General features: G+C 31.4%; 2 protein-coding genes and 1 long non-coding RNA gene across 4 annotated transcripts; 1 reads left to right on the forward strand and 2 right to left on the reverse strand.

Moving 5' to 3' along the window:
- Nucleotides 1-394: 394 nt before the first annotated feature.
- On the reverse strand, nt 395-4,850 carry LOC25493986 (cysteine-rich receptor-like protein kinase 10). The gene is made up of 7 exons (XM_013602694.3): nt 3,709-4,850; nt 3,145-3,264; nt 2,849-3,033; nt 1,741-1,951; nt 1,336-1,573; nt 1,110-1,260; nt 395-921 (listed from the first exon to the last, which is right to left on the reverse strand). Exons 1-7 carry the CDS (start codon nt 4,790-4,792, stop codon nt 610-612), a joined length of 2,301 nt encoding a protein of 766 aa, XP_013458148.1. The 5' UTR covers nt 4,793-4,850; the 3' UTR covers nt 395-609.
- Nucleotides 4,851-9,408: 4,558 nt separating this feature from the next.
- LOC25493987 (cysteine-rich receptor-like protein kinase 19) lies at nt 9,409-15,447 on the reverse strand. 2 transcript variants are annotated; one of them, XM_024782232.2, is made up of 8 exons: nt 14,895-15,447; nt 12,046-13,065; nt 11,444-11,557; nt 11,148-11,326; nt 10,578-10,788; nt 10,177-10,414; nt 9,947-10,097; nt 9,409-9,829 (listed from the first exon to the last, which is right to left on the reverse strand). In XM_024782232.2, the coding sequence occupies exons 1-8, from the start codon at nt 14,938-14,940 to the stop codon at nt 9,518-9,520; spliced, it is 2,271 nt and encodes a 756-aa protein (XP_024638000.2). In that variant the 5' UTR covers nt 14,941-15,447; the 3' UTR covers nt 9,409-9,517. The 2 variants fall into 2 exon arrangements, with proteins under 2 accessions (XP_024638000.2, XP_013458149.2); XM_013602695.3 differs by having other exon boundaries at nt 11,148-11,332; nt 14,895-15,445.
- LOC120580049 (uncharacterized) lies at nt 15,112-15,651 on the forward strand. The gene is made up of 2 exons (XR_005645680.1): nt 15,112-15,253; nt 15,399-15,651. It is a non-coding gene; the product is annotated as an uncharacterized lncRNA (long non-coding RNA).
- Nucleotides 15,652-16,727: the final 1,076 nt, after the last annotated feature.

Consider the following 16,727-nt stretch of genomic DNA (forward strand, 5'->3'; position numbering starts at 1 on the left):
AGTTTCCACATTTCTATGATACTGAGTTCCACTCACAGCAAGCAAATCTTGAATCACCAATTCACTACATTAAAAAATGCAGACAAAACAAAAACACAGTGCATGGTTCTCTAAACAATGTAATACCTTTGTAACAAATAATATCAAATAAAAACTTCTGATTCACACTATATGGATTCAGAAATCAGAATTACAGTTTACCAAAAGTAGCAAAAATCAAAACAAATACAAGTTACCAAAAGAAGAAAATAACTTGCACCTTTTATCTTGTATAGTATTGTGAGCTTGTATATCAACCATATTTATTTTCCGTCTATGGAATTCAACATGAGTGTTTTCAAAATAAAGACTATACATAAAGTTCTACATTCATCTAAGACGTAACCGATCGAACTGAGAAACAATTTCTTTACAAGAGTGAAAACTATGCATCATCTGTGACATTGCTTGATATAGTCCCAAAATTTCCACATTATCAATGCTTAAACAGGGTGATGAGCACATCATATTAGCATGTATAGAACCTAATTTTCTCTGTTTGATCTAAAAAATCTTACACGACCTAAACTAGATATCACATTAACTACTAAAATATGCATATCGACAACATTATCTTGGTAGCATTTGAGAAATTGTAACATCATTGATTGAAGAGAATTTGAACCCAGATTTTAATGTATCCACCTTATCTTCTTCAAGTTTTTTCATCGAAAAAGCAGGCACGTTTGGAGTACCGACATATGCACTTTCATTCTTGAGCAGCGAATCAACTTCTAACATGGATGGTCTATCTTCCGAGTTCTCTTGAACGCACAAAAGAGCTACTTGCATGCATCTCATGATTTTACAATGCGATGTTGAATCATCCAATGAAGGGTCAACAAACTCCATTCCTCTCCCTTCCATCCACAGCTCATATGCCTGAAAAATGAAATAGCAAATTGGTTATATGTTTTAACATCAAGAAAATTAGTAAAGATCTTGTGCAAGATTGCACAAATATAGCATATATATATATATATATATATATATATATATATATATATATATATATATATATATATATATATATATATATTACAGAAAACGGAGTGTGAACGATAACTTACATATTCCAAAAGGTTCATATTTTCATGTGGGCCGTAATATCGTGAAGTCCTCTTTCCGCTTATGATTTGCAAGAGAAGGACTCCAAAACTATAAACATCATACTTCGGGGAGTATATGCCTTTTCTGACATACTCGGGAGGCACGTACCCACTATAAAAGGCAATACACGTGGTTAGAGTCATCCAAGGAACAACAATAACGCATTATTGATTAAAATTTACTTACTACGTTCCCACGATCCTGCTTGTATTCGCTTCAAGTTCATACTTCTCAAAAAGTTTAGCCATACCAAAATCTGATATCTTTGGATTCATCTCATGGTCTAACAAAACATTACTAGCTTTAATATCTCGGTGGATTATAGTAAAATTTGAGTACTCTTGGAGATAAAGAAGGCCTTGAGTGATCCCTTCAATGATATTCACACGTCTCTTCCAATCTAGAAGAATTGATTTCCTTGGATCTGCATTAAGTTCAATTCACAACTATTAATAGTCACTAAAAATTAAATGTATATTCTGGAATTATTGCTACTTGAAGATTAATTGAGCTTAGTAGCAAATAAAAAATTAATTTCCTATTTCTTTGAGAAGGAAACTAAACTTAATAGGGACAAGTAATGTTACAAACCAATGAGAAAATGATCTAAGCTTTTATTTGGGAGGTATTCATAGATTAGAAGCTTCTCGTTCCTTTTTGTGCAGTAACCCAAAAGTCTAACTAAATTAACATGTTGTAGCTTTGCTGTAAGTGTGATCTCATTTTTGAACTCTTCAAGTCCTTGTTTTGAGGTTTTTGAGAGTCTTTTGACGGCTATTTCTACTCCATTACCTAATTTCCCCTGACAAAAAAAGGTCATAACATTGTCATCAGAGAATTACTCTACTATACTCTCAACTTGTGGAACGGATGTAACATAATAACTTGCATACTTGATATTTATGGTCCATTAATATTTACAGTCCTTCCTTGCTCTGAGGTTAAAGTTGTTTACAAAGTTGAGAGATTAATTGAAGAGAAAATTCTTGGAAAACAACTAGTCACCACATAACAGAAAACATGGCATAACTAACAACTCTGCATCCATTAAAATTCAAATACTATAGTGTTGAGAGCAAGCATATCCTCTTACATTAAATGAGATATAACATCTTATAAAGTGGCTTTGTAGTCTTAAGTCACCCGCCATCAAGCCCAGTACTAAACATCTGGAGTGCAACTCTAATGGCCTGATTGCACGTAACCCAATGGATTTAGATGATCTCTTATACCATCTTAAAAATTGGATTAAACTAAGTCAACTATACAAAATCGGTTTGTAAAGTGAGGGATACTTCCCACTTATAAATACATTTTTAGGTCATATCTCAGTCGGATTTGGGACTCTTAACTCAAACTCCCACATTGAATGATTGTCAAGGCTATGGTTATGAAAATTTATCAATATTAAATTAATAGATGTTTTTTCTTGCAAAATTTCATCTGCATAAGATGTAGGTCTGATTCATGCATCTAATAGAGTTTTGGGGCTATCGAGATTAAAAATATCAAAACAATTTATTCAATGCATTGAAATTCACATAAAAGAATACATAATTACTATCCTTACCAGTTACCACAATAATTCCTCTAAAAAAAAAGTTACCACAGCAATTGTCAATTTTGCTAATCTTCAATTTACATTTCACCGTTTTCATTTGCATGAAATTTTTCAGAAACATGAATTTCCAAATGATACCTTGTACACTGCACCAAATCCACCCTCTCCAACCTTATTTTCTTTTGAGAAGTAACTTGTTGCAAGTTTTATTGTGAGATAATCAAATACTATCAAATCAGAACCATTTTCATTGAGACCTTCGTCAGGTGCTGATAAATGTATCCTCAATCTGTACATCATTCTTGTAATAGTAATCACTGTTCCTGCCAAACGGTGTGAGATAAATAAAAAGTGAAAATTGTGAACATGTCAATATCTTTATTTATTATTCAATTTTATCGCTCTAGGGTGAAAGTTAATTATATCCTCATTACCTTTGTGGTAGTAGCAAAAAAATACCATTGCCAAGAGAAAGGTAGCAGTCAAAGCAGTAACCAGAACAACTATCAGCAACCTTCTGTTTCTGTTATGATGATCTTCATTTACTTCATGAGCTGAAGAAAATGATACCAATATTAATCTAGAGTTAAACAATATATTGATATAATGATGTGTCCACCTCAGCCAATTATTCTTTATATCTAGGTCTTGACTAGGGATCAAGGGTAGAGAAAGGTCTTGTTTGTTCAAAAGTAAGAAGATACAAAAAAACATACTAATACCACAAAATGTTTGATCATGGAGTTCGGCCAATTGTACTTACCTCTCCGACCAATGCGGCTGCAGTATTTTTCTATTAATCAAGCTTAGGGTGTGTACAGAGTACAACTGCTATTTTAATACTACTGTCCAATTTAAAAGATTACAATGAACCTTACTTGTAACTATGAGTCATAACCAAAATATCTTTAGCATTTCAGAATCAGCCAATTGTGTCATATTTTCAGGTCAAATATTTAGAACTGAAAAACAATTCAAAGAGGGTACAAGAAATTTACCTGCCGTTGAAAGGACCCAATTGTCATCATTCCCAACTTGGAACACACTGTAACCAAGTAATCCATTTTTCTTTGCATAAGAAACTTTTTCTTTAATAGCTTCCACATCATCAAAATTAACCCAAGTAGATGCAACAGTGAAATAATTCACCACAAAAGTGTCATTATAACGTGAAACTACTCCATCACCAAAGCCTCTAATGTAACTTTTTATAAACTTATAAGACATTGAACCATCCATTGTAAAAGCAGGACCAGAAGTTGGTCTACCAACACCACCTTCACCTGGTTTCACAAGTGTCCATGCATATCCATGATAAGGCAAACCAATTACAAGTTTGTTAGAAGAAAATCCTCTTTTTCTCCACTCTTTAATGCCTGAATCAGTATTTTCCCAGTCAGATGAACCGTATAAAGCTGCATGAAAACGTGTGACACTGTCCCTTTTAGGAAGATAGTAATCATATGCAGCAAAATGAACCCAATCCAAATTCTTCTGCATTGATTCAAAAGGATAACTAAGGGAATCTGAAGCTTTAAGATAATAACCTGTCATCACCAACACTAATTCTGATCTTTTAGTGTTACTTGCCTCAGAAGTTATCGCAACTCGCCACTCTTTCAAAAGGGTTGCGAAATTGACAAGATCTTTGCCCTGTTTTGGCACTGCACCACAAAAGTCTATGCCTTGAAAGTCAAATTGTCTTGCTGTTCTGATGGAGGAACCAATGAAAGATTTTCTATAAGAAGATTGGTTTATCAATGAGTTAAAAAGTGAAGAATTTTGTCCTCCAGTGTAGATTGATAAAAGAGATGTAACAGATGGGTTTTGAAGCTTTACTCTTCTGGTGAAGGACGCGAATCTATAATACTCAGAGTCATTTATAAAGATGCTGTAGTCTGTGGAATTTATGAAAGCAAAAGCACATAAGAGGTGTGTGAAAAGTGTTGATTTTATCTCTGAAGCTTCAATTTCATTACTGGAAAAATAATAACCAGATTTAACCCAGGAAGTTGTGTCTGCAATTGAGTAAGATGTGAGAAAGAGGAAGACAAGGAAGATAGAAAAATGTTTTGAAAACATTGTTAGTATTGTTTAAGGATGAGTTATCTTCTTATCATAAGACTCCTTAACCCTGTGGTGTGTGACTGAGACAAATGTATATGTATTACATGTTGCCAAAACCAAACATTTCTACGTTGAGAAGGGAGGGAGTAGTTACTCGTAGTCAATTTGACGTATTTGACGGGTACTAAGGAAAATAAATACCTTTCCGTTCTTGGAGGATACGTACCCTTATTAGTATCATGTTCATGTTCCCACTTAAGTCACCTAAATACGAGTTAACACTTTCCATATTATCTTATCTAGTCTAGTCTTGTAAAATGAAAGAGAGAATCGGTAAACAAGAGAAGAGATGATCAATTACGTGTCTAACAAATATATCAACTTTTTTATTTTATTCCCTCTAAAAAAATTCTTCAATCATTACTTTTGGTACTTATTTTTAAATTAATTTTTGTATTTTTTAATGAAATTGTGCATAAATGTGTAGAATATTTTAAAAATCTCTTAAAAAAAATAGAATTTTTTAACAAAACATAAATTAAATATGAATTTTTAACCACCAAAAATATAAAAATTTATATTTAATTCATATTTTGTTAAAAAAGAAAAATTTGAAAGGTCCTTATAATATTATTAATTTTTCTGCCAAATTTTATTCAAAAATATTAATTCTACATACGAGTTTACTTTAAAAGAGAGACTAAAAGCGAAGATGAAAAACTTTTGGAAACTAAAAATTGAAAAAATTGGAGAGGGACTAAAACGAAAAGTTGACATATTCATAAAGACCAAAAATTTATTTAACTTTAAAAATTTATAAGGACCAAAAGCATATTTAATCTTGGATATAAAAACAAATAAGATCCTCTCTTCTCTTTTGATAGATTCTTCTATTATATACGCAATCCTTTCTATATTATTAAGTATACAAAAACTACTCTTCAAAAAAAAGTATACAAAAACTAAAGATGCCTCAATAAACATTAGTTTATATTTTTAATATAATTACTTATTATATTTTTATTTATGCTTAAAATTAATATTATTAATCACACCACTTTTAACTCCATTATATTTATGACAATGATTAATATTTACAAGTTAATAATAATTTTGCAAAACAGTAGTAATTAATTACTCCCTCCCTGTATCTAAACACCCATTTGATTTTATTTTTGTCTTTAAATGTAAACTTTTTTTCAAATTAATAAATGCTTTTATTATTTTTTTCCTAACATACCCCTAATTAATACTATTATCTTGTCTTGAAATATAAAAAGTCAAATTTCATACACATACAAAGAAAGGATAATTTCGTAATATTAACACACAAAATAGACACATTAATTACACTGACAACTTTTCTTAAAAAAATGTGAAAAAGACAATGGATGCCTACATTAAGGGACAGATGAAGTATAATTTATAAAACAAGTATTATGACGATATTTATTTGTATTTTTTAAATTTCTTTGTGTAAACTTAGAGTTACACGTAATACTCTTTTGACGAAAAAGTTACACATAATACTTCCTCCGTTTTTAAATATAAGTAAAATTGACTTTTTAAGTTCATTCATTTAATGATGTATGTGGTTCATGGTCTATATTATGAACCACATACATCATTAAATTAATGAACCTAAAAAGTTAATTTTGCTTATATTTAAATACGGATGTAGTATTATTTTTTTATGAATGAGTTACACGTAATGTTAGACATAGAGAAGATAGTCCTCGTGAACTTAACTCAGTTGATAAAGATAATGCATAATATTTGCAAGGTCCGTGTTCAAACCCCAACCACCACAAAAAAGAAAATACAGAGAAGATTGAAGAAGATATATTTTTCCAGTCAATTTGGTTTAAAACTTGGATTGGCTTGTAGTAGTCACGAGCTGGCTGGCATGGTGCTTGAGAGACAGTTATGAATGCAGCATCATAATATTTGATGTCCTTTCTCGTCTTATTTCTAGAGTTCTTTTAAAGATGATTTTCATTGAGTGCAGCATCAGAATTCTCTTGTTGGACATGAGCTTTTCCTTTATTTGTTTCTTGGTTGATGAAGGTACCAATACATCTAAATTGAGTTGGAATTTGTGGTAGGCTAGAAGTAGTTGGTTTTGATGGTGGTATGGATGAGATTGGACAGTCAGGTATTTGTTGACTTGGTGAGACAAAGAACTTACAACAGGTTTCCTTATAAAATGAAACCATAAGAATATTGGTTTACGATGGATCAATTTTTTCAACGGTTAGATTAGATGAACCCCAAAATTTTATCATGATCTATGAATACTCAATCTAACCCATCTTCCCTTATTATTTTATAAAAAATTCATTTTTACCCTTTATAATTATTTTAATTTAAAATATTACATATTGTTATGGTAATTTTTTTTTCTTGACAAATTTGTTACAATAATTTTTTTTGTTGGTGTTTACACTTTTTTTTTTATGAATTTGTTACGGTAAATGTTGGACAGCTGCATATTATTATTTGATTTTATTTTTACCAAAGCGTACAAATTTTTTTTTAAGGAGAAATTTTTTTTTACAAATAGGAGAAATGATACATGCTATTTTTTTTAAATAAGAAAAGGTATGTGTTATTTTTATTTTTTTGAAAGAAAAAAATACATGTTAATGTTACCTGAAAAGTTTAATTTAGTTACCGTTATCAATTATTTATTTTTTCATTGTTTTTTTAGAATAGTCATATTATTTATCCTTTTCAAAAGACTAATAATAGTAGTAATAATAAATAATACATTCTCTAACTGTTTGTTGGTATCTTTTATAAAACAAACTTTCTCGTTGCTATGTTTAAGTAAATGAAAATAAAATTTTGTGAGTAAATATTAATTTAATATTATAATATAAAAGATATGTTAAATTATTAAATTTTAAATATTGATCGAAAATGATGGGTTTTTATTAAAAACAATTGAAGATTGAATGTTGGAATTATAGAAAGAAAAAGAAGGTAAAAAAATAATTTGAAAAGAGCAAAGGAAATAATTAGACGTGTGAGGTGCATTATGTTATTGTGTATATATATAATTCAATGGTTATAAATATTGGTCCATTATTGACCAATATTTACACATGTCCAAGCTAAATGCCACCTGTAATATAATTGTACCATTTGTTGTGTTACAGAAATAACATGCACTTGATCTAAAGATGTTTTGAAAAAATAGTCATGAGGAAAATTAGGAATTTTTACAAATAACATGCAAGTTGTTTAGTTCTTCTTCAAATGATTTGTCTTCCTCAAATTTTCCTTTTGGAGAATTTATCTTCTCTTCATCTGAGTCTTCCTCTTCTTCCTCTTCTTTTCTCTAATCATAGGTTTCCTTCAATTCTTCCTCTTCTTTCTCAAGAGATTTGCTCTCTACTTTAGTGTGAAGTTTGTAGTATTCCAGCATTAGTTTTCTCAATTTGTTCCTGTTTGGGAGCATCAAAAGCATCTCCGTAAGAGTTTTGAGGAGTTTCCACTTCAATGAATCGATCAAGATCTTATCAAATTGACATTCAATGAGAGGAATGTTTAGAGGCTCATTTTGATTTTCAATCATCTCTTCAAGTTGATTTTCAACTTGATCAACAATCTCTGTTAGCCTCTGCTCCTTATATGAGTGGGAGGCGCAAACTTTCCTGTGTTGGTTCTGGTAGGGTTGTTGGGGGTGGGTCTGGGGACTTCGGTGAGGTGGTGTGGAGCTTATATATACATATATGTGTCTCTGGGGTTTGCTAGGATACACACATTAGTTTTTATTAAGATGTGTTTTAACAAAGATATAACTAAAGGGTAATGCTACAACACACCTAACCTTTTTTATGAAGGTGTACATTAGCAACAAACACCTTTTTATTTTGGACAAAAATACCCCTTTCCTCTTTCTACAATTGTGATTAAATACATGTCTTTTAAAGACATTTCATCACTTCTATTAACATTTTATCTTTCTTGCTCTTAAACACTATCTCCTGGGATCTCTTAGATTTTTATATCAAAACATAAAAGAATGAGTTTTTGTGGGTTTCACATTGAAGAATTTTTCGAGAATTTTTTTTCAATTGAGCGTTTTGAGAGAAACCCATTTTTGGAAATTTTGTTGATCTAATTTCATGTACTGGCCTGCAACAGTGCCACGGCTGGGATCCATTTTCTAGTGGTTAAGATTAAACATGTGTTGTCACAAATCACAAGATTAAAAACAAAGTGGTTCAATTGAGGGAAGTAGCTAGTTGGAGGAAGCTGACCAATTTTTGGCTTTTGGTTTCAAAACAAAGTGTGGTGCAGCTGCACAAACAAAATGAAAGAATTTTTATATAATTTAATTTCAATTAAAAAAAAAAAAAAAATCATCACAGATGGGATGATGTTTGAGAAGAAGTTGATGGAAGATGGAGAAATGAGATAAAACAACAACAAAGTTATCTTTCTATCCTCTAAATCTAATTTAAAGTAATGGTTTTTTTGTCCAAAACAAAAAGATATTTGTTGCTAATACACACCTTCATAAAAAAGGTTAGGTGTATTATAGCATTACATATATATATATATATATATATATATATATATATATATATATATATATATATATATATATATATATATTGCCATTAAAAAAATAACATGTATTAAACCTAATTTTCTCTGTTTGATCTAAGAAGTGTTACACGACTTAAACTAGATATCACATTAAGAGCTAAAATATGCTTATCGACACCATTATCTTGGTAACATTTGAGAAATTGTAACATCATTGATTGAATATAAATTGAACCCAGAGTTAAATGTATCTCCCTTATCATCTTCATGTTTGTTCATTGAAAAGGCAGGCATGTTGGGAGTACCAATTGGCCTACCTTCATTCTTGATTAGTGAATCAACTTCTAACATGGAAGGTCTATCTGCTGAGTTCTCTTGAACACACAAAAGAGCCACTTGCATGCATCTCATGATTTTACAAGCTGATGCTGTATCATCCAATGAAGGGTCAAAAAATTCCACACCTCTCCCTTCCATCCACAGCCCATATGCCTTACAAAATATAGTATGAAAAAATATGTTAAACTAGTACAAAAAACAGATGTGTGAAATTTTGTCACATGTCATTAGAAAAGACTTTTCTAAAAAGAGAAGAGATAGATAGCTTACATATTCCAAAAGGTTCATATTTTCATGTGGGCCGTAATAACATGAAGTCTTGTTTCCACTTATGATTTGCAAGAGAAGAACTCCAAAACTATAAACGTCGTACTTGGGTGAGTATATGCCTTTTCTGACATACTCGGGAGGTACATACCCACTACAAAAGCCGTTACAAGTGATTAGAGACATTGAGGGAACAAACAAAGATAATACACTATTAATTATGATTAACTTACTACGTTCCCACGATCCTGCTTGTGTTTGCTTCAAGTTCATACTTTCCAAAAATTCTAGCCATACCAAAATCTGAAATCTTAGGATTCATCTCATGGTCTAACAAAACATTACTAGCTTTAATATCTCGGTGGATTATAGTAAAATTTGAGTACTCTTGGAGATAAAGAAGGCCTTGAGTTATTCCTTCAATGATATTCACGCGTCTCCTCCAATCTAGAAGAATTGATTTCCTTGGATCTGCATTAAGTTCAATTCTCAACTATTATTAGTCACTAAAAATTAAATGTATATTCTGGAATTATTGCTACTTGAAGATTAATTGAGCTTAGTAGCAAATAAAAAATTAATTTCCTATTTTTTTTGAGAAGAAAACTTAATAGGGGCAAGTAATGTTACAAACCAATGAGAAAATGGTCTAAGCTTTTATTTGGGAGGTATTCATAGATTAGAAGCTTCTCGTTCCTTTTTGTGCAGTAACCCAAAAGTCTAACTAAATTAACATGCTGTAGTTTTGCTGTAAGTGCGATCTCATTTTTGAACTCTTCAAGTCCTTGTTTTGAGGTTTTTGAGAGTCGTTTGACAGCTATTTCTACTCCATTGAATAATTTCCCCTGACAAAAACAAAATCATAACATTGTCATCTGAGAATTACTCTACTATACTCTCAACTTATGGCTCGGATGTAACATAAGAACTTGCATACTTGATGTTTATGGCCCATTAATATTGTTTTCATCTGCATAAGATGGAGGTCTGATTCATGCATCGAGATTAAAATATCTCAACAAGTTATTTAATGCATAGAAATTCTCATAAAAGAATACGAAATTACTATCCTTACCAGTTACCACAGTAATTCCTCTAAAATAAAAGTTACCACGGTAATTGTCAATTTTGCTAATCTTCAATTTTCATATCACAGTTTTTATTTGCATGAAATATTTCACAAACAGGAGTTTCCAAATGTTACCTTGTACACTGCACCAAATCCACCCTCTCCAACCTTATTTTCTGTTGAGAAGTAACTTGTTGCAAGTTTTATTGTGAGATAATCAAATACTATCAAATCAGAACCATTTTCATTGAGATCTTCGTCAGGTGCTGATAAATGTATCCTCAATCTGTACACCATTCTTGTAATAGTTATCACTGTTCCTGCCAAACGGTGTCAGATAAATAAAAAGTGAAAATTGTGCACATGTCAATATCTTTATTTATTATTCAATTTTATCGCTCTAGGGTGAAAGTTAATTATATCCTCATTACCTTTGTGGTAGTAGCAAAAAAATACCATTGCCAAGAGAAAGGTAGCAGTCAAAGCAGTAACCAGAACAACTATCAGCAACCTTCTGTTATGATGATCTTTATTTACTTCATGAGCTGAAGAAAATGATACAAATATTAATCAAGAATTAAACAATATATTGATATAATGATGTGTCCACCTCAGCCAATTATTCTTTATATCTAGGTCAACAACATGATATTTAACTTAAAATACTCAAATTAACATCTAAAGTTTGACTAGGGATCAAGGGTAGAGAAAGGTCTTGTTTGTTCAAAAGTAAGAAGATACCAAAAAACATACAAATACCACAAAATGTTTGATCACGGAGTTCGGCCAATTGTACTTACCTCTCCGACCAATGCGGCTGCAGTATTTTTGTATTAATCAAGCTTAGGGTGTACAGAGTACAACTGGTATTTTAATACTGCAGTCCAATGTAAAAGATTACAATGAACCTTACTTGTAACTATGAGTCATAACCAAAATATCTTTAGCATTTCAGAATCAGTCAATTGTGTCATATTTTCAGGTCAAATATTTAGAATTGAAAAACAATTCAAAGAGGGTACAACAAATTCACCTGCCGTTGAAAGGACCCAATTGTCATCACTCCCAACTTGGAACACACTGTAACCAAGTAATCCATTTTTCTTTGCATAAGAAACTTTTTCTTTAATAGCTTCCACATCATCAAAATTAACCCATGTAGATTCAACAGTGAAATAATTCACCACAAAAGTGTCATTATAACGTGAAACTACTCCATCACCAAAGCCTCTGATGTAACTTTTTATAAACTTATAAGCCATTGAACCATCCATTGTAATAGCAGGACCAGAAGTTGGTCTACCAACACCACCTTCACCTGGTTTCACAAGTGTCCATGCAAATCCATGATAAGGCAAACCAATTACAAGTTTGTTAGAAGAAAATCCTCTTTTTCTCCACTCTTTGATACCTGAATCAGTATTTTCCCAGCCAGATGAACCATATAAAGGTGCATGAAAACGTGTGACACTGTCCCTTTTAGGAAGATAGTAATTATATGCAACAAAATGAACCCAATCCAAATTCTTCTGCATTGATTCAAAAGGATAACTAAGGGAATCTGAAGCTTTAAGATAATAACCTGTCATCACCAACACTAATTCTGATCTTTTAGTGTTTCTTGCCTCAGAAGTTATTGCAATTCGCCACTCTTTCAAAAGGGTTGCGAAATTAACAAGATCTTTGCCCTGTTTTGGCCCTGCACCACAAAAGTCTATGCCTTGAAAGTCAAATCGTCTTGCCGTTCTGATGGAGGAATCAATGAAAGATTTTCTATAAGAAGATTGGTTTATCAACGAGTTAAAAAGTGAAGAATTTTCTCCTCCAGTGTAGATTGATAGAAGAGATGTAACAGAAGGATTTTGAAGCTTTACTCTGGTGGTGAAGGAGTCGAATTTAGAATACTCAGAGTCATTTATAAAGATGCTGTAGTCTGTGGAATTTATGAAAGCAAAAGCACATAAGAGGTGTGTGAAAAGTGTTGATTTTATCTCCGAAGCTTCCATTTCATTACTGGAAAAATAATAACCAGCTTTAACCCAGGAAGTTGTGTCTGCAATTAAGTAAGATGTGAGAAAGAGGAAGACAAGGATGATGATAGCAAAATGTTTTGAAAACATTGTATTGTATTGTTTAAGGAATCTCAAGTCAAGACTCCTTAACCTTAACCCTGTGGTGTGAGACAAATGTATATGTATTACGAGTTGCCAAAACCAAACACACTTTCTTTCTACGTGGAGAACGGAGGTGCGTAACTACTCTTAGGACCGGATGTAATCATCAATTGGACAATTTGACCAGTACTAAGGAAAATAAATATCTTTCCGTTCTTGGAGGACTCACACGCTTATTAGTATCATGTTCCCACTTAAAGTCACCTAATTTAGAGACGACACTTTCCATATTATCTAGTCATTGTAAAAAGAAAAAGAGAAGAGATGATCCTTACCGAGCAAGTCTTGTTTGAGCACAAACATAAATAAAAAGTGGTTAGGCACACTAACATGGATGGAAGAAAATAAATGATAAAGAATTTAGTTACATCATTCAATTATTTTTTTCTTTTAATTTTTTAAGGTACGTATGTATGCCTAACCACTTTATATTTGTGTTTGTGACTATATAAGTATTTTTCGATCCTTACCTATCTAATAAAAGAGAAAGTCTTGATCGGACAAACCCAAATGCAAAAAGTATAGGCACACTCACATAAATGCTTATTTTGTAAAGATAAATTGGTTTAATGATCTTGAATGATGTGACTAATTTATTTAGGGTTAATTATGTTTTTGGTTCCTACAAATATATCAACTTTTCGTTTTAGTCCCTCTAAAATTTTCCTTCATCTTTTAGTCCTTATAAAATTTTCAATCACTACTTTTGGTCCCTATTTTTAAGTTAATTTTAGTATTTTTTAATGAAATTATGCAGAAATGTGTTAAAAATTCATATTAAATTCATATTTTGTTAAAAAATTCTAAATTTTTTTGGCAGAGATTCTTATAATATTATGAATTTTCCTGCAAAATTTTATTCAAAAATATGAATTCTACATATGAGTTTACTTTAAAGAAGGGACCAAAAGTGAAGATGAAAAACTTTTTAGAGTCTAAAAGTTGAAGGAAAATTTTAGAGGGACTAAAATGAAAAGTTACATATTTAACTGATTTATTTATCATTTAATTTTTTTCTTTATTGTTTGTGTACCCAAATAATTTAAGTTGTGTTTGTATCTATGCAAAACTTTCTCATGATAAAAATTAGGGATACATATAAGATCATTTCTTCACTTTTTTTTTTTTTTTAAGAAGCTAAACTAAGCCCCTCAAATTGACATCACAGAGAATTAAATCTGAGACCTTGAGGAGGAGGACACTCCAAGATCCCAAGTCTATACCATCATATCAATCCAAATGGGTTTCATTTTCTTCACTTTTGAGGGATTCTTTTATTATATACTCAATCCTTTCTTCATTATTAAGTATAAAAACAAAAGATGCTTCAATAAAAATTTGTTTATATTTTTAAAATAATTAATTATTATATTTTTCAAGACAAACTTGAATTATAATCTCCTCATCTCTTATGCTAAAACATGTGTTATATCAATCCATGAGATTTAACATATACCATCAACACCTAATTTATTTTATTCATCATCATCTTCTTCATAAAACCTTTGTCAATCTTCATAAAAAAATCCAATTATTTTTTTCTTTCAAAAATTCATTATTTCAACTTCAACAAAAACCACGTAATTATACCTTTCAATTTAAAAATTAACACCACGACAGTCATCTATCACACAATCAAAATCATCTTCATGGAGATTTATAACGAATGATCAACAAGATAATAACGAAATAGGTAAGGAAAACCTACCTCCGCGGATCAATCGCCGGCGTTTTCTCCGTCCTCCAACACGCATCCTGTCCAGTAAACATCGCCTTCCACTTCGTCACAACCCCACACCGCCGCCGTCAAGAGCTCCGTCGCATCATCATTTCAACTTTTCCTTACCTCAGCTTAACATCAACCGCTTCGATTCAAATCTTGTTCGCGGAAAGTTCACATACTCCATCCGCCGCACACTCGATAAACCACTCAACTACGCGCGTATGTACCTCGCCGATCTAGTTCCGGCCACCGCTCAGCGAATCATATACTTCGATTCCGATCTCATCATCGTTGATGACTTGCTGAAATGCTCCAACTCGTTCGACCAAAGTGTTAGCGAAATGGTTCGTCAATTTAACACCTATTATAATTCAATTCTATTATGTGTTCAAGAGATTGATGCGTTTTAAATTGATGACTATTCTTTTCATGTTCAAGAGATTAGTAATGATATGTCATCTAATGTTCTTATATCATTTTGGATTTCAGAGTGCTTAAGGGATATGTATATACTGGATTTGAATTGAATGGTATAAAATCACATGAGTTCGACGGCTACTTAATCTTGAGGAATTTATAGTTTTGATTGTGTTTTAGACTTTGTTGAAGTTGAAATGATGAATTTTTAAAAGAAAAAAAAAATTGGGGTATTTTTTTATGAAGGTTTTTATATGAAGGTTATCCAACAATCTCCTTTTCAAGGGGGTTGAAATTTACGAAATATGAGCAAATTGATGATCAATTAAGCCTATTTTCTAATATGTTTTGCATAAGAGTGTAAATGAGTGTATATTTTAACATAAAGAAGAGAAAAGTGTAATTCAAATATATTTTAAATGAGGGAGGTGTAATTTATTCTATAATTTATAAATAACATGCAAGTTTTTTGGTTCTTCTTCAAATTGAATAGAAAAGTGTATCAAACTAGACATGGAAAATTTGATCTAAAAATTCTTACAAGCCTAAACTAGACATGACATTAAGCACTAGAATGTCATGCTCCATACCATTATCTTGGTACCATTTCAGAAATTGTAACATCATTGATTAAAGAACTCTTTCCCTCAAGTCAATCTTTAATAATGTAAACATGGATCATTTAATTGAAATGACACTATTCCATTGGTTAAACTAGACATGACATTAAGCACTAGAATGTCCTGCTCCATACCATTATCTTGGTACCATTTCAGAAATTGTAACATCATTGATTGAAGAACTCTTTCCCTCAAGTCAATCTTTAATAATGTAAACATGGATCATTTAATTGAAATGACACTATTCCATTGGTTAAACTAGACATGACATTAAGCACTAGAATGTCCTGCTCCATACCATTATCTTGGTACCATTTCAGAAATTGTAACATCATTGATTGAAGAACTCTTTCCCTCAAGTCAATCTTTAATAATGTAAACATGGATCATTTAATTGAAATGACACTATTCCATTGGTTAAACTAGACATGACATTAAGCACTAGAATGTCCTGCTCCATACCATTATCTTGGTACCATTTCAGAAATTGTAACATCATTGATTGAAGAACTCTTTCCCTCAAGTCAATCTTTAATAATGTAAACATGGATCATTTAATTGAAATGACACTATTCCATTGGTTAAACTAGACATGACATTAAGCACTAGAATGTCCGGCTCCATACCATTATCTTGGTACCATTTCAGAAATTGTAACATCATTGATTGAAGTTGATTTTCTCAACTTGATCAGCGGTCTTTTCTCGAGTCTCTGATCTTATTTATTTTCTTCAATCAGATTTCACCAAGGTTTCTTTTTCTTTTCCTTGTGATATTCCTT

Source organism: Medicago truncatula, chromosome 4 (assembly GCF_003473485.1).
Source record: "Medicago truncatula cultivar Jemalong A17 chromosome 4, MtrunA17r5.0-ANR, whole genome shotgun sequence".
In the NCBI taxonomy this organism is placed as follows: Eukaryota; Viridiplantae; Streptophyta; class Magnoliopsida; order Fabales; family Fabaceae; genus Medicago; species Medicago truncatula.

Bases quoted from the DNA above. Each gene is read 5' to 3' on its own strand.
- LOC25493987 (XM_013602695.3), bottom strand. From the start codon at position 14,940: ATGCGTGTTGGAGGACGGAGAAAACGCCGGCGATTGATCCGCGGAG. The intron at 13,066-14,894 runs GTAGGTTTTCCT...ACTTAATTGCAG, and splicing joins CCGGCGATTGATCCGCGGAG to ACACAACTTCCTGGGTTAAA. The intron at 11,558-12,045 runs GTGAATTTGTTG...CATTTTCTTCAG, and splicing joins TTGGGTCCTTTCAACGGCAG to CTCATGAAGTAAATAAAGAT.
- LOC25493986 (XM_013602694.3), bottom strand. From the start codon at position 4,792: ATGTTTTCAAAACATTTTTCTATCTTCCTTGTCTTCCTCTTTCTCACA. The intron at 3,034-3,144 runs GTAATGAGGATA...ACCGTTTGGCAG, and splicing joins TTTTTGCTACTACCACAAAG to GAACAGTGATTACTATTACA. The intron at 922-1,109 runs GTAAGTTATCGT...TTCATTTTTCAG, and splicing joins ATATGAACCTTTTGGAATAT to GCATATGAGCTGTGGATGGA.